Below are 20,711 nucleotides of genomic sequence, written 5' to 3'. Positions count from 1 at the left end.
GAATTTGGCCAATGTGCCATTGATCATTCACAGAATTCTCATGAACGGCACAATGGGATCTTTAACATCCACCAACAAATTCTATCAAACGGGACAACCAGCTTAACATCCATCCGAGGGACGGTGCACTCACTGAAGCAATGTCTTGTCTGCAAAGCATCAATCTGACAGTATGCAAGCCAGGTCGAGAATCGAACTCAGACCAGTCAGTTTAAGGAATGTGCGCTACCCATGCCTCATCCTGTCGGACATAAAATAATATTGTATATTGATGATTCTTAATTATTTTCATGTTCATTCATTGATTTATAAAAGTTGCTATTTCATTAAAAAATAGTTGTTGTTGCTTATTTCATCCTGAATATTAACAGATTTGTTGACTAATTGATACAGGTCATTTAAAAGAAGAAACTGTATCATTATCTAATCAAATGTGACTGCTTTCATTGACTTTGTACTGCAGCAATTTTTCTCTCCCATTATTATTATTATTGATGCAGTCTGACTGGGGCTCAACGCTTCACTTATTTTAAAGAACATTTAAATAAATAAATAACATTTTGAGATGGTTTATCCCATTTGTTGTTTGATGAAAATGTATGGAGCAGTGTGGTAGTTATATGGAACTTCCCATTTGCTAGAGAGCAAACTGGTGGGTGGGCAAAAGGGTCTGCAGTGAAATTTGAAGGTGAATGGGTGCTGCTCAGTCGTCCAGAAATTCTTCGGCAGAGCGGCAAATTTTTCAGTGCTCTCCATTCAGCGTTTTAATCCTACTAATACCATTAGTTGAAATAATATTGCATCCAAAATCTTAGACACAACAGCTTTGATTGATAGTGTAAAACAAATGGAAAGATTTCAATCACATTTCAGAACATAAAATCTTTGCTGTCTGGCAGTCAACCATTGGACTCATTGATTTTGAGTTGAGCAATCGTGTCGTTTCGAAGACAAGAGCACATCATAATTGTGGACTGTTTTGTGCCATTTTTCAGAATTGGAGAAGGATAATTCAGTTGGTATAGAACTTATGTGATAGAGACTTATGTTGATTGGATTGGCAGTATTGGCTGTTGAAAGGATGTGATAAATACCTAGAAAAAACACATGACCCTGGTCACATCTCACTGAAAAGCAGCAGTCACCGCCAGCCGCTTTTCTCAATTTGTGATGTCTGTTGTCATTAATCATCTATAAGAACGCAAATATATTGGCAATTCAGCTGTATCTTATTCTTTCATAAAGCAATATTTTTCTTGTCTCGATTGCAGGAGACGTTGGCAGGGTGGCCTCGAGCTGTCTAACATTGGTTTGAATCTTGGCCGAGCTCTTAACTGTCAGCGTGGTCGGTGTTTCATGATTCAGCAATGTGCTTGCCGTCCTTCGGATGGACGTTAAACTGGGTGTCCCATCACTGGCAATTAGTTGGTACACGTTAAGCGTCCCATTGTGTCCTTTGTGATAAGAGTAGGTCAATTACAAATACCTGCACTGACTTCCTGAGTCAGAGTGGTGGCCCGACAGGGATTGTAGCCTAGAAACCGCTTCGGCAACGCCAACACTCTGCATGGGGCATGGTATAAGATGATGATGATATTGCAGAAACTTTAAGAAAAACATTCCTGTCTGGCTATCTCCCAATCATTCAAAAATGCTCATCATTGGTTTTACATCCATCTTTCGTCCTCATCATCTCTTCTTTTTTTGTTCGCCAATTCCACCACTTCTCCCAAACATGTTACTCATATCCAGTGGTGCCCACAGAGAAAACAAAATGTATGCCCAACGTGCACCGATACTCGTGGGTCTGAGGGGTATTTGAGTTTTGGTATCAGGAGTGTGTTTGCATGAAGAATTACTCCTTTTAATGCTTAATTGCAGTGGAGGAGACAAGCCCATAGTCACATATGTGGTTCCCTGCATGTGAAAGATATGACCATTAAGGTGAGAGAATGAGCCATTGATAACAGAGCATAATGAAGGCAAAAATACAACACTGTTTTGTGTTATTATACACATTAATGTGAAAAGCAAAAAGGTCATCACATTTTCATCTACCGTAATTTACTGGGACATTAACTTTACGGTGGCTGTGTAAATAACTCCAAAAAGGGCTATTCCCACAGGGCCCCTCGTACTTTCATCCCTGACAGAAACTCGAAATTTAATTGTATGTACATTATTCAGGATGACAATGGTACATTCTAGTTCTACATACTTACTCCCTCTGCAGTAAAATTCAATCACAGCTTTCTGCTTTGTGCACACTTCAGAAAGAGCGGTCCATTTTAGACCAGTGGCATGTTGTCACGTGACTGACCACAGTGGTCAGTCAGGATATGTGGAGAAATGCTATTTTCAGGAGGAATTTTTTTTGCCTTCCAAACAGGGCTTACCTGAAATAGAAATATCATAAGAAGCATTACTTTTGTACCGATCCTCAAATACATCTCTTTGCTTATTTGATTTATAAAATTTTATGACCAGTATATAGCAGTATGTATATAAGTCCAAATTATGACATCGTTTGAGGAGGGTATATTTTCAGAAATTATGTTGAAATATACAATATACAACCACTCCATCCATCCATCCATCAGGACCATACTCTGTATTCTGTGCAGAACATTGGTGCTGCCTAAGCAGTCTTCTTGGCTCTTGGGCACAATCCTGAACAGGTCACCACTCCGACGCAAGCTACCAGCAAGCTGGCACTCATTTTGCCAACCTCAAAAGGTTGACAGGCAGTCAACCCCACCTGGTATTAATTCAACAGCAAAATGGGATTTGAACTCAGGATCCTAGGATCCCAAACCCACCACCCCAACCATTAAGCCTATACCAGGCATATAAAACCACTCACAATTACGAAACCCTTCATTACATTCCATTTCCTTCTCAGAGATGTAGCAAACATACATTGTAGGAGTAGTGTAAAAGCATATACGCATAACATTATCAATATCCGTATGACATCACATTAATAATTCTTGCGTATCATCAGTATTAAAAAAAACATTGTTTGGATATACAGTACTGCTCACCTCTTTCTTCCTGGACTCTAATTAAGCTTAGTATCATTAGATTTTTTTTTAATAACTTCTGCACAGATGAAACAGATGTTGATTTTTGAGCATTTATTTTCATTTTATCTTTATCATTTTTCAGGATGGTGTAGTCATTAAAGTGCGTAATACCTCTGGTGTTAATCTCGGGCCGTTAAACGACCCGTGAGAAACGTGCCTGTGTATGCTCCTTTCGCACCACACCCGGATGTTTTCACAGACATGGAAATACCTGCTTCACTCATTGCATTTTTTACACATTAATAGAATTCTAACAAATTTTTAACGATCAGTTTTTTTATGTCCCCTTTCTATACATTTTGTCGATTAATGATGGAGATATTTTTTGTCGGCCTGCGAGTGTGATCGAAAATTGATATGTTTATCAACATTACATAATGATAACTAAAGCGGCACTGGGTAGAGCGCAAACCTCCACCAGGCTGAACAGTTTACGTTTTGTATCCCATTGGTAGATCGATCTGCATTCGGACCTTGACCAAAATCGAATTGGTTTGTTCTTGTCACCCATCCAACTCATCCACCAAGTTTTGTCACAATCCATCCACAACTTTTTGAGATATCATGCAATATATCATTTTTATCCCTATCTTTCAATGGTAAAGAATCATTTTTTAGCTCGCCTGTTCGAAGAACAGAGAGCTACAGCAATACCCCCGGCGTGAGCGTCAGCGTCAGCGTGAGCATGAAAATGTTAAAGTTTTTGGTGCAAGTTATTTCCTTTCTAATGTTTTTATCTACCATACTGTTTTTTACTGATTACAATATACAAATACATATATTGCTTTAAAATTATTTGGATCAGACTTCACTGCAATGATTTATAAAAAATATTATTAGACTAGTTTTTTTAAAGCGATAAATGTATAAACAGGCGAGCATTGGGTGGCTTTGACACCAACTCTCTGGTTAAATTCTCATATCCGGATCTGGAACTTCACCAAAATCGTAGTAATTCATCCTTTTCACACACCCAAACTATCCACCAAGTTTCATCCGAATCTGTCCTTAACTCTTTCAGATTTCCTGCTCACAGACAGACAGACAAACAGACAAACAGGGATGGAAACAACCTACGTCAACCTTCGGTGGCACAGGTAGAAATCGAATCCTGGAAAGTATAACTATCATGTTTGTAGTGATGTGGTCAGGTGGTGAACATTAATAGGTCTCAAACATTATGGCAATAATTATTAGGTTGTCATGTTTGTATGTATGTATATGTATATATATATATATATATATATATATATATATATATATATATATATATATATATATATATATATGTATGTATATCATTAAATACCAACCACACAACAATAGTATTTGAATTGTTATGTGGTTTTGATGTTTTACCATTTATGCATCAAAACACAATAAAGATTCCATTTCTTTTGAAACCTATTCATAGTAACCCAGGGTAAATAAGAAAGGGCATATCACTTAGTGTATTGATTTAACGCACTCTTTATCACCTTGGTGATGAATCGGGTGATTTTTCAAAAATTTACTATATGCACTGCTGTATAATGTGTACACCTGCGAGTGTCTGCCCACTTCAACACTTTCTGCAGTTCTACAAAGTTTTTGGCCATTATTCCATCATTTTTGCAGTGATGGAGCAAATATTCAAATAAATACTCAAAACTACAACTAAACCCTAAACAAACCAGAATTTGTCTGCCACAGAAATTATGCTGAAATATATAACCACTCACAATTACGAAACCCTTCATTACATTGATTTGTCCTATCAGAGATGTAGCACACATAATTTAATAAGCTAAATCATCGTAAATATAATTCTCATCATGTGGTAGATTAAATTTGGAGCAAAGTGGCAGATTTCAGAAAAGGTCAGCAGAAGGAATAATAATTTCAAATAAATTCAAAAGTCCATTGACCTACTGGCTCTGTCTTATCCTGTCATTCTCTTCATGTTGACATCATCTCGATCTTGCAGAATCCATGTCATGGGATGGTATTCTTGAAGCAGTATTCATCTTGTTACAGAGTTTCACAGCCATACTGATGCACTCCAGCTGCCAGCCGATGCTTCGTGTAATAGACAGGGCTCCATTCTCATGCCGAGAACAAATGCCGCAACCGGAGCAGCTGGATAATCGAAAGGTGAAAGGGAGCATTAACCTCGTTCCTGCACCTACCGCCCGCTGCAAACTAGACCTTGTTTATACGTAGCACCTTTGCAAGGGCCTAAATGAGAGTACAGTTGGAAATGAGAGAGTGATGGGGGAAGAGAGGGAGAGGAGAGAAGGAAAGAAGAAGAGAAAGAGAGAAATAGATGACATCTGCAGGAGAAAATTCGATGATTATAAGTTATGTAAATGAAGTTCATGTCCAGTGATAAATCTGAAGTTTGTCTTGACAGTCTGGCAAACCAATTACAAGTATCCTTTCTGGTGAGAAAGATAGAACCGGAGACATAAGTATAGTTTGAAATATAATAAAGTTAGAAATCAAGTAGAAATAAATAGGATTAATATATAAAAATGCAGCAAAGAGCAAGTGCATTAAAATAACTCTTGCATATCATCAATATCCATGAATGGAATAACCACTCAAGTATCAATGGGAGAAACCTCAGCCAAAATGAACCTCCATTCCAGGGAAAGATTTCCACCAAACCAAATCACAAACACAAACCAAGTCAGAAAGTCAGACAAACATTGGAAAATCTGTGGGAAGAGCAAAGAAGACAGATGTTGATTCCCGTTTTTTATTCCTTCTTTACAAAAGCGAGGCTCATGGAAGAGCAAGGTGAAATTGACAGTGAGGTAGCCAGGCAACAATTGGGCACAAACGTAATCAAGATCATAGGTCAGGACAGGGGATGACACAAGGTGGAGGTGCACTGCCTGCTTGAAGACCTGGAGGGAAGTTTGAGACAGAACAGCCTCTGGAAGGCAGTTGCAGAGATAGGATAAGTGAGGAATAAGAGAGTTGAGGTGTGCAGTCAGTCTGGAGTTTGGATGTTTAACCAAGAGGGGTTTGTTGGAAGAGGACATGCATCCTGTATTTGCTGTGGATGGTCGAAATACTGAGAGAGCGGAGGGAGCAACGTTGGAAAAGAGAAAACAGGGAGACCACCAACCTGCCTGCAATGTGGAAGCAACAGACCTTGTGCTTTGGCCTCATCATGGGAGATTCAAATACTTTTGAGAGCTTTAAATCCCACAGAATCCAGGAGAGAGAGAGAGAGAGAGAGAGAGAGAGAGAGAGAGAGAGAGAGAGAGAGAGAGAGAGAGAGAGAGAGAGAGAGAGAGAGAGAGAGAGAGAGAGATATAGATATAGATATAGATATAGAGATATAGAGATATAGAGATATAGAGATATAGAGATATAGAGATATAGAGATATAGAGATATAGAGATATAGATAGAGATATAGATATAGATAGAGATATAGATAGAGATATAGATATAGATATAGATATAGATATAGATATAGATATAGATAGAGATAGAGATAGAGATAGAGATATAGAGATAGAGATATAGAGATAGAGATATAGAGATAGAGATATAGAGATAGAGATATAGATATAGATAGAGATAGAGATAGAGATAGAGATATAGAGATAGAGATATAGAGATAGAGATATAGAGATAGAGATATAGAGATAGAGATATAGAGATAGAGATATAGAGATAGAGATATAGAGATAGAGATATAGAGATAGAGATATAGAGATAGAGATATAGAGATAGAGATATAGAGATAGAGATATAGAGATAGAGATATAGAGATAGAGATATAGAGATAGAGATATAGAGATAGAGATATAGAGATAGAGATATAGAGATAGAGATATAGAGATAGAGATATAGAGATAGAGATATAGAGATAGAGATATAGAGATAGAGATAGAGATAGAGATAGATATGTGATGCTTGAGTGCCAACCCATAGTGGAAAGCAGTTTTCCATTGAGCTCTGGACACAAAGGCCTTGGACACTGAGTAGTTCTGATTTTCCAAGGAAAGACTTGGATTGACCGAAGATGCCCAGTCTGTGGCTCGCTTTGGAGGCCTTGCTGTGTGGTCCGCCCAGGGAAGGTCATGGCTGATCATGAGACCGAGAAGTTCAAGAGACTGAACCTGTTCAAGTGGATAACCCAGGAAAAAGATAAGTGGGCCCATTTGATGATCATTCCAAAGTGATAGGGTGAGACTGGGATTTTTCAAGATTGAACTTCATGTTCCATTAATTATAACAGAATATAACATCTTCCAAATCAGCAAAGAAAGAGAGAGACGTGACAGTTATCATCCTATCATCCTAGCAGAGGGATGGGGTTACTGTGTGGCACAATATGGAATCATCTGCAAAAAGGAAGGAAGGGTTTTCAAGAGCATTGGAGATGTATATAAAACAGATGAGGAACAAGACTGGGCCAAAAACACTGCCTTGGGGAACACCAGCCTCCACTGGGAGAGGAGAGGAGAGGAGAGAGCTCCATTGATGGCAATATCTCAACTGTATGAGAGGAAGAAGTCAGAAATCCAGAAATAAAGGTGGCCTTCCATGCCGCAAGCAGAAAGCTTGGCAAACAAAGTAAGATGCCAAACTGTCGAACGCCTGAGATATGTCCAGCAGATGATTCTAACCTCCTGTTTGAGAATGAGGGCCTCAAACCATTGCTGAGAGAGGAGCAGAAAAATGTCCACAGTTGAGTGATTCGGACAGAATCCATACTGATAGTTGGATATCAGGTTGTTTGAAAAAAGGAAAGACCACATCCAAAGCATGATTGATTCCATGACTTTTGCTTATAATTGGAAGCAAACTCGCTGGCCTATCATTGGTAGGGTCTGATTTTGCACCCTTCTTGTGGACAAGAGTGATGTTTGCTGACCTTGCAGAGAAGAGGTGGCCAAAAGAGAAGGACAGACTGAATTGGGCAGATAGAGGGAGAGCAAGAATGACCGAGCAGGATTTGAGGACAAGGATGCTGATGCCATCGAGGAAGGACCCATCGCCGAAGCAGTGTCAAGACCAGACGGAACTTTCTCTATCTTCTCGGGTGAGAAGTCCACAGCGTCAAGTGGACAAAGGGTACGTGGGGGTAAGATGTGGACAGAGCAGGATGGATTCGGTACATGAGACTTGGAGGAAAAAAGACAAGAGTTTAGACATTCTGCCTTATGTCAGGCAAAGTCTGCAGTACAGCCATTTCAGATGAGGAACGGGATGGAAGAGAAGCAAATACCAGAGACAGATATGACAAGACATCACCATGACTTAGACTCTTAGAGGAAGGAGACTGGTTAGAGTGTTTGGCCTTGAGATAAGCAAGATGATGTTTTCTGTCTTGCTTCAGGATGGACACACACTTGTTGCGAGCCTTAGGAAATGAAAGAAAATTGCCCTCATTCAGGCTCGCTTTCCGAGAATGCAAGCTGCTTGACTGCATCCACTTTTCCACATGATTCAGTGTACCAAAGTCGAGAGGATGGATCAGCAAGTCGCAGATGGGATGGGATGAACCCGTGGATGAGAGAAATACTTTTACGAAAGTATTCCCATGCAGAATAAACCCTTTTGTGAGAGAGCAGATTAAAGACCATGCCAGTTGGCTTGTGCAAACAGCCACATTCTGCATCATGGAGGTTGCTGCCTTTCAATAGTCAGTGACATATGGGTCTTGACAAGAAAGTGATCAGAAGAGCCAATGGAAGTAGAAGGGGAACAAGAGAGATTAGATGAAAAGCTCGACATTACTAGTTCCAGGAGGGAGGATGCACCAGTAGTATAAATCTGGGTGAAGAAGTTTACAGATCGGCTCAAACACATAAAGTTGCATCAGGCTTTTGCTGAAATGCCATGACTACTTGTTGTTGAGCTAACACCCAGCCAGCTGACATGATGACAGTTGAAATCACCACAAATGAGAAACACAAAGTAAGTGTGGGTGATTACGAGTTGATTTATTCCAGAGGGGTAGAGAGAGCCATCATCATTGGGGTGGACTTTAAACCACACAGAGAAACACTAGGTGGTTGTGCAGAGGTATACGGAGCCAGACGTATTCCAGAGGGTTTGGAGGCATTAGTGAGACCAATGAACAATGAGCAATGCAGTTTTTGACATGCACAACAACACCGCCTCTGGAGTGGCGGAAGGGCCTGCCAAAGCGGAACGGAGAATAGCTAGGGAGACACACTTAGGAATCCAAAACATCCTGTGAGAGAATCATTTCTCTTTAACATACAATGTCCGGAGCAGCAGCAGCAACCTGAATGCAAAGATCGGAAATATTATAACAGAGACCTTTTATATTGGTGGATCACACTGTGAAGGTGGAGGAAGGAGGGGATGAGGAGCAGGTGAAGCATGGAATTGGACATTTGGTAGGAGGTGGAAGGCTTGTGGTGGGGGAAGGGAAAGTGGGACACACGGCACAGGAGGAGTGGTAGCGGAAAGGATGATGGGAGAGTGGGAGCAGGATGTGCTGCTGGGGGGATGAGGGTTGTGAAGTGTGGCTGAAGTCGAGAGTGGGTCACATGGCAGAGAAAGGAAGTGGGACTTGCGATTGATGAGTGAGGACATGCAGCAGGCAGAGAGGGAACAAGACACGCGGTTGAGGAGGGGGAGCCAAAAAGACACGTAGTGGCTGTGCCCAAGAGTGGAATGTGGGATAAGCAGAAGGTGCATGGGTGTGGCCGAGAGTAGGATGTGCATTGGGGGGATCAAGGGGAGCAGAACACACAGTGAGAGGAAGAGGAGGTGGGCACGCAGATGTGGGTGTGATGCATGGGTACAGACTGAGAAGCATTAATGGTCATGTGCTGGGATGCTCTGCTGACTGGACTTCTCATAATCCCCAATTCTGATAAATGAAGATATAAGTTTACTTCACAACTTGCCCGAAGGGACTGTCGATAGACCAAGAGTTTGTGTGATTGACAGATTTGGAAGAGAAATGTGAATAAGAAGAGAAATGTGAATACTCAGAGTGGACACTCTAACCATTGCACCACTGAGTCTGACCAAAATGCTTAGCTTTTGAAGAGCTTCAACGAAGGAAGTAATACCCAAGGAAGCGGAAAGCCTGTAATAATTAGGGGGTACAGTACTAATAGTCGCTGGGAGCTTAAGTCTCTGGCCACACCAGGTTTTTGACATGTGACATCTTGATAGCTTATAGTTGATATAGATATATATATATATATATATATATATATATATATATATATATATATATATATATATATATTATATATATATATATATATATATATATATATATATATATATATATAAACAAAAACATATATACATATATATATACATATATATGTATATATATATATATATATATATATATATATATATATATATATATATGTATATATATATATATATATATATATATATATATATATATATATATATATATATATATATATATATATATATATACACCGGGCGTAGTGGCGTGCGCCTGTAATCCGGCTACTCGGAGGCTTGGGTTGGAGGATCGCTTGAGGACGGCTGCTCTGCACTGGGCCGCGCTATGAGAGGGTGTAGGGCAGCCTGGAATCATGGCGAAACCCAATCCATATCCCTGTGTCGTAAGAGGCGACCAGGGTTGCGTCAGGAAGGGCATCCGGCCTAAAACCTCTGCCAAATCAGTATGCGGATCATAACGGATGATCCACTGTGGCGACCCCTAACGGGAGCAGCCGAAAGACGAACAACAACATATATATATATATATATATATATATATATATATATATATATATATATATATATATATATATATATATATATATATATATATATATATATATATAGTGGTCGCTAGACTACCCTTATTCTCAGCTTTTCCGTATGTCTGTATGTTTGTTGGGTGGTCGCGAGAGTACCCTTATTTTCACTTTTTCCGTCTGTCTGTATGTATGTTTGTTTGTTTGTTTGTTTGTATGTCTGTTTGTAATGGACAGCTCTGGAGGCCAGAGGAGTCAACCAATTTCGATGAAACTTGACAGGTAGATTCATACCAGGATCGAGTTCTATGCTTTTGAGCAGCGTTGCTATGGACGCCACCGTTGCCTTGCAAGGGGACTTTGAATTTTTTGGAAAATCCGAAAAAGATTATTTTTTCGAAAATCAAAAATCGGCTTCCAGGATTTTATGCGCACTATAATCAACCTCTTTGTCAAAAAATTTCAGCCCGATCGTCAAAAACTGTATAACTTGTATGCAATTATGTCGCGACCACCCATGTCGCCTGCCGGCTTGTATGTTTGTTTGTATGTCTGTTTGTAATGGACAGCTCTGGAGGCCAGAGGAGTCAACCGATTTTGATGAAACTTGACAGGTAGGTCCATACCAGGATATAGTTCTATGCTTTTGAGCACCGTTGCTATGGACACCACCGTTGCCAAGCAACGGGACTTTGAAATTTTTGAAAAATCCTAAAAAAATTATGTTTTCGAAAATCAAAAATCGGCTTCCGCGCTTTTATGCGCACTATAATCAACCTCTGTCAAAAAATTTCAGCCCGATCGTCAAAAACTGTATAACTAGTATGCAATTATGTAGTGACTACCCATGTCGCCTTCTGGCTTGTGTGTTTATATTTCTAATTATATATATATATATACATATATATGAAGATTACCTACCTTCCCTTGGTGAAAACTACTCCAGGACTTGCAATCTCACAACCCTTTGCTGTGTATCTCAGCAGTTGTCATGGCAATGCCATCCCGTGACTTTTTGGCATCTTGTTCGAATTAATCTCTTGAAATGATTTAATTGATTGATGCACCAAAGGGTTTTTGTTTGACTGTTTATGTATGACTTTGATTCCTTAGAGTTTTGGTTGGATTGGTCAAACTTTTGTCACAAAAAGCCACACCGAGGAAACCATCGGCAAAAAGACCAAGATAACCTGTTTTTGAAAAGTGAGCATAAAATAATTATTTCTATCCACATGTGCACACAAATGTGCATCATTTAAATGTCATTGTTTAAATCTTCCAAATGGTCATGATAGAGAAGAAAGGCATGGCGCAGGAGATTCTGCGATTGAACTCCCGATCTAAGTCAAAGAGCCAAAATGGGTGAGTTGTAGTAGCCACAACCATGACATGTTATAGCTTAGAAAGTTCATGATGGTGATAATTGCATGTGCTAACAGGTGTCACCCTAGTGGTTGAAATCAAGCCTGCCATTCCCCACATCTTGCTTCCTGTCAGCTCTTTTTGAAGGACTCATCAACAGGTGTATGTTGTATGAGTAGGTCTTTCTTTTTGCAAAAATTAAAACAGATATTGCGATTGCATTCAACATTTAGCAGCTGCATATCGACAATGACTTGCGTTGCAGCAACAAACATTGCCGCTTATATTAGTATATGATTCCTGCACGAAGCGTGTGTGTGATGTACACAGTGCTTGTTCAATCACACTGTTTTCATTAAATTTGGTACATCAGGGGTTTTGTGCAAAAGTGTACAAGTCAATGCCTGCATTAGCAATCATCTGGACAGTTTGCGTTCTCTCCTATCAAATAAGTGTACCCGTGTGCTTAACAAAGACAGTAATCGTGCATTTTTCAAGATTTTTATTGCTGAGATTGATCTATTTGGTGTTCGCATCCAAGAACCTGTCTCATGATGTAGATATCCCGCAATCAAGTTCCATATACTCGGTTGATTTTTCCATCGTCAATGGATGTCCCGACATTCCATGTGAAATCACATTTACTCTTGATCTTGTCTGCCTGTAATATATGCAAGAGCTCCACTATATGTGGGACTTAGGTCACTGTGAAGAACAGTAACAGCCTGGTTTTACTCCATTAAAATGACTCCTGCTCCAGAAACATTTGTTTATGTCGCAGTAAAGAAAGGACAATGAAGAAGGGAACTCAAGATGAAGGATGGAGGATCGGGATTTGAGCACTTTCAGATCCATTTTGAGCGTGTCGGGCCATCATCGCTGAATACATCACGTACCTTTGTCTTGTCATTAGCTATTGACTGTCATTGTCATTAGCTATTAGAAACCTTTCCACAACTCTAGCTATTTTACCTTTTATAAATACGAAAATGAAAAGTGTTCCATCACCATGGTTCCCATTATGAGGCGACATCATGCATGTCTTTGTCAGCCTTGCCACTCTTTCAGGACAGCACAATGTAAAATAGGTTTTCTATTTTTTGAAAATGACACCAGCCCTTTCCTGCTTCCTTTTGACCTTCATCACTTCTTCCTAATCCAGAAGGTAACCACTGTCAATTAGCTTGAGCGCAATGAGGGACGGCGACACAAAATGACTTCTCCCTCCATCTCAAAAGAGCTGACGGCCACAGTCCTAAAGCAGAAGTTCCTCTTGCCGAGCCAATTAGAGCAGACACAAAGGGAAATTTTGACAGAGACTGCCATCGTATTTTGATGTAAAGCCCCAATTCGCATCTGGACAGTTTAACGTAATGCCATAACACTGCGGGCTTTCCACACGATAGCACCGGCAAAAATTATGCACGGCTTTCTTCATTGATAACCTTGAATATCGCTGCAGTCTGGCCTGTTCTCAACATGTACATGTGAAGACAATCTTCTTCACATTGTTCTTTTTCTCAGAAGTTTGTCAAATGTAAACGACATTGACGACGTGGGCATCTTTTGAATGCATTTTATTGGCCAGTAATTGTTTAATTTGCCAGTTATTGGGCGACACGAGACATCGTCGGATTTTTACCGTATTATTCATTCGTGATTGCACGACATCTCCAGCCATTAACAAAACAATGATCTTCAAATAAATTTTGTTTTGCTTTTTTTTTTTTTTCTTCCATGTCAAGACCACTCCGCTTTATGACCAACAAATGCACAAAACTCTGAGCTATTTTCACCATAATGGAAGCTGCGTCGCTGCAGCTTCTTCCCCGTCACGTCTTTGCAGCTGAGGCCATGGTGATGGGTGTCTGGCTCATTAAATCATAAACTGTGGAGGCCGCGAAGCCCGCCCGACGGATGCGCTCTCGGGTCTGCCAGCCATTTGCACTGACGGCATGTTAGTGGGAAGAATGTTCACCACGGGGGCAAACCCAATAGGTTGCTCCATGCAAGTCCCCCCCGAGTGGTCAGGCGGAATACGCTGGCAGAGCAATCACTCCGTTGACATTTTTAAAGTTGTTAAAGCAGAGAACATTGGGGGGTTTTTTTTATCCTTTGAAACCAATACGAAGTTCCATAAATCACTCTCTGCAAACACAGACACATGTGTTATAGGTTTTGGTTAAATGTTTCCATCAAAATGTGCAGATGAGGTAGATGTCAAAGCGTTGCCTTCCTGTCAGTTGGACCCCTCGTGGTAGGGATGTGAGAGATAATGGTGGAGCTTGTGAGGCAGGGGGAGTCACGATAATCATAAAATTACAATGCATTATCTTAAAAAAAAAAATCACTGCCACTTTTGAACGATACGTTCGGGGGATTCCTGAAGCATTTACAATCAACTGATCCCCCACAGTTTTGAGTCAACGATTCGAGCAAATGTGCACAGCAAAAGTGGCATGAATTACGTGTACGAACCGCAGGGCTCACGACCATTCTAGGCACGGAACGCAATTCCCAACTCTCGTTTGGAGACAAAATGACACCTCATTTAGCCAAGATCGCTGCTCCCGTTGATTGCCGGGTCTCTTTGATTTACCCCGGTGTTATGCAATGGGATTTTTGCCTCGGTCTAATAGGAGCACAAATTTTCTTCGGGCCATCGCGGATTTGAATTTCTGCTGCTCCGCAATGCCTTCTGAGGAAGATCTTTATTTTATCCAGCTGGGAAAGATGGCACCAGGGTATGGAGTTGGTTTCTGACCCTTCTCAAATAACCGATTCGCATGGTTATTAGGTTTTATAGACTCAGGATGTTAAAGTGGAGCTAGCGTGCAGAGATGGAATTCTCCCTCAGGTGACTGTACAGTTCAAATGCTCCTTCTTTTCTCTTTTTTTTTTTTTTTTCTTCCTTCGGATTCTGGGCCTTGGCTTTAAAATTATTTCTTGGAAAGCATTATTTTCTGCAATTACTTTTGATGCGCTGTGTCACAGAGGTCGAATGAAATGTCGACAATGATAACGAAATGATAATTCACCTTTCCTGTCACTTATAGCTGCGCCCTCATATATTGCAAACACCGGTGAAGAGCTCTATGTCTTTTTCTTCTTTTTTTTTGCATTTGATTTTCGGATGCACTTAAATCGGGAAGAAGAAAACGTTGTGCATCATAATTTCTTCTTCTTGATAATATTCATGCAAGCAAAACACACACACACACACACACACACACACACACACACACACACACACACACACACACACACACACACACACACACACACACACACACACACACACACACACACACACACACACACACACACACACATAGTTTTATTATTTTTATTTTTATTTTACAGGTTATAAGGCTCACAGTACACCTGCCAGACACACATACATATCCAGACAAATACACAACATAGGACTGTTAGATGAGACAAACACAGTCACTGAGCCTGCAGGAAGTGCCATCACTTCCCAGGGCACTCTGGGTGCAAGTGACATCGCAACATTGGCACCACCTTTCTCACCCCACTCAGCAAAGCATTTCCAAAGGAGGAATTTCCTCCTCCGCATGGATGCCAACATATGGGGATTGTCTGTGCTTTTATCCTTTTAAATGCTGAACATCAAGCAACAAAGCAGCACATACTATTTTTAAAGTCTTTGGTATGACTCAGCCAGGGTTTGAACCACCAACCTCCCAGGCTCAGAGCAGATGCTACAACCATTACGCCACCAAGTCTGGTAACCAAATCTTCATATTAACATATAAAGGGTATCGTAAATGATTCTCATTTTACAACACCCTATGCTTAACTTTATCACAATTGCAAACCTCAAAATAGTTGTTTGCTAAAGTAAGAGCTTTGGTAACTTGTGAGCAATTGCGAGATTTTCAACTGCCTGGATCATCAGCTAGGCTTCATTGTTCTTCGAGGTTTTGACCCTTTCCACCCAGAGCCCCTCCAAACAGTGGGTCCACAACCTCAGCCATGAGTCGACATCGGTTGATCCACGACCTCAGGTGTGTCGAAACAGTCAGTCAATCTGGCAATGTAATCTCATTTGCTAGCTCTCTACCAATATCTTACAGCTTTGACTTTCCTTGTTGTACTGTGTTTTCCTGCATTCACAATCTTCATTGCACATTCTATGATATAACCATATAAATGCAAGACTTCACATCACTTTGGAATACGTACACACATTTTCTCGCACATAACACATTCTGCACATTGCCCAACACGTCTATTTGGCTTACTTACGACTGAATCGAGGTGTTGTTCAATAGCTTTCCTGCGCCCCCTAGCAACGACTGAAAATGTTTTGAAATGTATTTATTTCATTGTTTCATCAATAATGTTTTTACAGTTATTATGTTCATTGACTTCCATATGGTCTTCTTTTGTTACCTTTAAGAACACTTTTTTAATCTACTTACGGTAGCTCCATGTGTTGGTATATGTCCGACTGTGACCTATCGATACGTTCTGTGCAACATGGAGCTGCTCTCAGTGTCCTGATTATTTCACCTGCAATTCTACCATATGAATGTTGCTCTCCATGAAAGACATTCTTACAATATGGAATGGAAAAGCACCTCGTTTATCATACAATTTTTTTTTGTGAAAACACACAGACACTGTAATGGAGGTGGATACAATGAGACCTGGGAGGGCTCTGTTCCTCCTTCTAAAACCTGCATATGGAGATAACTTAATACTTACTGATGATACCATTTTCAAATTGACTGCACAAAAAAAGTCTTCTCTGAACTGGAAAATTAACAGATGACATTTTGTCGTAGTTGCATTTAATAACGAACCATTTATACTTTCTGCTCTACAGAGGAGGTGGAGGATGGAGAAGGAACGACCGGGTCCAGCCAGAGCGTGAAAGAATCCCACGGCGATGGCAGCACAGACAGAGAACCTGCAGCTGAGGCAGAAGCTGGTGGGTTGGCCCCATGTTGCTTTGTGTAGAATCTAACTGGCCTCCTATCATGCGCTCATTTACTCGAAGTCTTTGAATGTTACCCATTTGCACTGTGAACATTCATCATTAGGCCTTCGATATCACTGCTTTGTTTGATGTACATTCTGACCTTTTATTTTATTTTTTTACAAGATATGCATCGTTTAATGTTCATGACTATCTGCATGTTACAATGCTCATTGCTGACAGCCATTTCCCTTGTCTTTTTTTTTTTTTTTTTTCTTTCTTTCTCTCTCTCTCTCTCTCTCTCTCTCTCTCTCTCTCTCTCTCTCTCTCTCTCTCTCTCTCTCTCTCTCTCTCTCTCTCTCTCTCTCTCTCTCTCTCTCTCTCTCTCTGCTGAATTTAGTTTGGTTTGGGGCTTTCTCAAATCCAGTTCATCGTTCTATTGACTGATAAATCCGTTATTTAATGTGAACAGTGACATCATTGATGATGTGTCGGGTTGTACAAATGTGAAGCCATCTGCCAGTATACAGGTGGCCCTGTAAACTCTGCATTTTAAGCTCATTTAATCTTGGTCATGATGCCTGAAGACAGACATATGTGACAAGACTGATGTTTAAAATGTTGAGCTTGCATTATTCTTCTTATGGGCTTGACTTTAGTCGTGTAAGAAAAGATTGATCTCTCAGGCTTGGAGAACTCAGTTGAGTTGGGGCTTTCTTCCACCTGGAATCTCTCAATGTGCAATTTTAATGTTGGTGAGGACACCTATCATCCCAACTGTATCTGCTCACATCTTTGGGCAGTGATGGTAAGAGAAACAACAAATGTTTGTCATAAAAATGGTGGTAGTGTCTTTCCTTTTTGAAGGAAAGGTAGTGTATATGTAAAGCAATTGTCTGCATAATTTTAAGGGGTCCTCTAATTTAAGGGGTCCTCTAATCTAATCATTTGCATCCTCTAATCCAAGCTGCACCTGCTCACATATTTGGGTGACTACTGGTGGGATGCAGTGTGTGTGTGTGTGTGTGTGTGTGTGTGTGTGTGTGTGTGTGTGTGTGTGTGTGTGTGTGCGTGCGTGCGTGTGTGTGTGTGTGTGTGTGTGTGCGTGCGTGCGTGTGTTTTAAAATGGAAATGAATTGGTAATGGGTGACGAACATTTCCTCATGCAAAACAATGTTGTGGTTCTCACAATCATTTCCGTGTTGAATGGCTGATATGAACAACTGCTGAATCAACTGTGTAATAGTTTATCCTGCTCTCAAAGTGAAAAGCAGGGTTAAGCAATTGGTTCATGCTATCTGTCTGTCTGTCTATCTGTCAGCCTATTTTTATGATCAAGCGATACTTAATTTTCATTGAATTATATATTTTGAACACTAGAACACAAATCGGAACACAAATCTGCAGCTTAGCAGAACAGTACTTTGGCTCTGAATTTGGCATTTCATCCCAAACACACATGCGCATCGACGAGTAAGGTAATTTTTTTCGTTTGTATGGCAGTTAAACAGAATTGAAAATCATTTCAAACAGGAAGCTTACTGTTTTTAGGGATGGGAAGAACACAAACACCAGGCACAAAAACAAATTTTCCGTGATAAATAAGGTGGTGTATTTGGATTTGTCTCAAAAGAGTGAAAAATATCCTGGTTGCAAAATAAAATTTGGCATCAACATTACTCATGCCTGTTCTCCCATCATTTCAAAATGGAATGATGAGCTTTTCAAAAGCAGTGCAAGAAGTGGCCACCGTAAATGGGAGACTGACAAATGTACGGTCAGACACTACGGTTCACAACATATAATAGATGACTTCCCTTCTCAGGAAGTTGAACACAGAAAAAGACCATTCTGCTCACAAAGCCTGCGCAATGGTTGCCAACCTATGACTCTTTTGTATACAGAGTCAATGCTCGTGGAGGAGCTCCAACACAAAATGGATCAGGACGCAACAGGACAAAAGGAACAGTAGTGAGGGTGGGGGAGGGGGAGGACACCAACAGTAGAGTTGAATGACAAAAAAGAGAATAGGACAAACAATGGGGTATGAAGGAATGGGGTGGACAGGACAAATCTTCTATATATTAATACTGAAGGACCAATTTTGTGCTCCTCCTAGCAGTCGCGTCACATTTTTCTCGGTACTGTGACCTGGACTGAAAGAAACTTCGTACCTGTCATAGTGCATCGCGCATAGTGGCAACAGTCAACTTTCAACTCTGAAGCAGAATAAACACTTTTCGTTGAGACGGGGGCGAGAAGTAAAGAGACGGGGGCAGGGAGTGAAGAGGCGGAGGGCAAGGTAAGCAAATTTTTGGGCGGGGGTAAGCAAATTGAAAGTGGGAAATGGGGTGGGGGATGAGTGGGCGGGGGCTGGGGTGAATTAAGCAGGGTTGAATGTGAGGGGGTGGACAGGGGGCGGGGCCCGGGGGCAAGTGTGGCGGGGAATCAAGAGACCAGTGTGTGTGTGTGCGGGGAGTGAAGAGGCGGAGGCGGGGCGGGGGTAAGCAAATTGAAGGAGGGGAGGGGGGTGGGGCAGGGGCGTGGGATGAGTAGGCGAGGGCAAGCACGCCCTGTCCAGTCCATGTCCCTCGAGTAGAGGTGAGCTGGTGAGGGTGGTTGAATGAACGGAATCCGTCTGTGATGGGGTTTCGGCTCGTACAGGAGGAAACTACCTTCCTCTCCCCACCAATCCTTCTCTCTCTCTCTCTCTCTCTCTCTCTCTCTCTCTCTCTCTCTCTCTCTCTCTCTCTCTCTCTCTCTCTCTCTCTCTCTCTCTCTCTCTCTCTCTCTCTCTCTCTCTCTCTCTCTCTCTCTCTCTCTCTCTCTCTCTCTCTCTCTCTCTCTCTCTCTCTCTCTCTCTCTCTCTCTCTCTCTCTCTCTCTCTCTCTCTCTCTCTCTCTCTCTCTCTCTCTCTCTCTCTCTCTCTCTCTCTCTCTCTCTCTCTCTCTCTCTCTCTCTCTCTCTCTCTCTCTCTCTCTCTCTCTCTCTCTCTATCTATCTATCTATCTATCTATCTATCTATCTATCTATCTATCTATCTCTCCCTTCCCTCTCTCTTCCCCTCTTTCTCTTCCCTTTCCTACCCCACTCTCTCTCTCTCTCTCTCTCTCTCTCTCTCTCTCTCTCTCTCTCTCTCTCTCTCTCTCTCTCTCTCTCTCTCTCTCTCTGTCTCTGTCTCTGTCTCTGTCTCTGTCTCTGTCTCTCTCTCTCTCTCCCACTCCCCTGTCTCTCCCCTCTCCCCTCCTCCCTCCCCCTTCTCCCCTTCTCCCTCCCCCACTCCCCTCCTCTCTCTCCTCCCCACTCAGACTGGGTGGTTTGTCATTGCCTTCCCAACAATACTTTGGGTAGGAATTTGTAATTTGGTCATGGTGCCGGCGATAACTCACCCACTCTTCGTGAAGCACATTGTGGAGATCTTAACATCCATAAACTAATGTTGGAAGACAGGACACCCAGTTTAATTAGAAGGGACAACACACACATTGATGATTCACCCTGCCTGTGAAACACCAGGGTGACATGAAAACTGGGTCGAGATTCAAACCCAAGCGAGACAGCTTCGAAGTGAGTACCTTGA

The 20,711-nt window shown here is 41.2% G+C and overlaps 1 protein-coding gene across 5 annotated transcripts in view; it reads left to right on the top strand.

Moving 5' to 3' along the window:
* LOC147023246 (zinc finger homeobox protein 3-like) overlaps window positions 1–20,711 on the top strand; it is a 585,945-nt gene that overhangs the window by 525,736 nt on the left and 39,498 nt on the right. For all 5 annotated transcript variants that reach the window (XM_085888473.1, XM_085888475.1, XM_085888472.1 and 2 more), the window contains one exon: window positions 17,039–17,143. In XM_085888473.1, coding sequence (XP_085744599.1) covers window positions 17,039–17,143 — 105 coding nt within the window. The remainder of the gene's footprint in view (window positions 1–17,038; window positions 17,144–20,711) is intronic.

This window comes from Eptatretus burgeri, chromosome 7 (assembly GCF_056783735.1).
Source record: "Eptatretus burgeri isolate ZD-2024b chromosome 7, Ebu_testis_v1, whole genome shotgun sequence".
Classification (NCBI taxonomy): domain Eukaryota; kingdom Metazoa; phylum Chordata; class Myxini; order Myxiniformes; family Myxinidae; genus Eptatretus; species Eptatretus burgeri.
The sequence above is the reverse complement of the archived record's forward strand: the minus strand, read 5'-3'. Positions and strand labels throughout refer to the sequence as shown.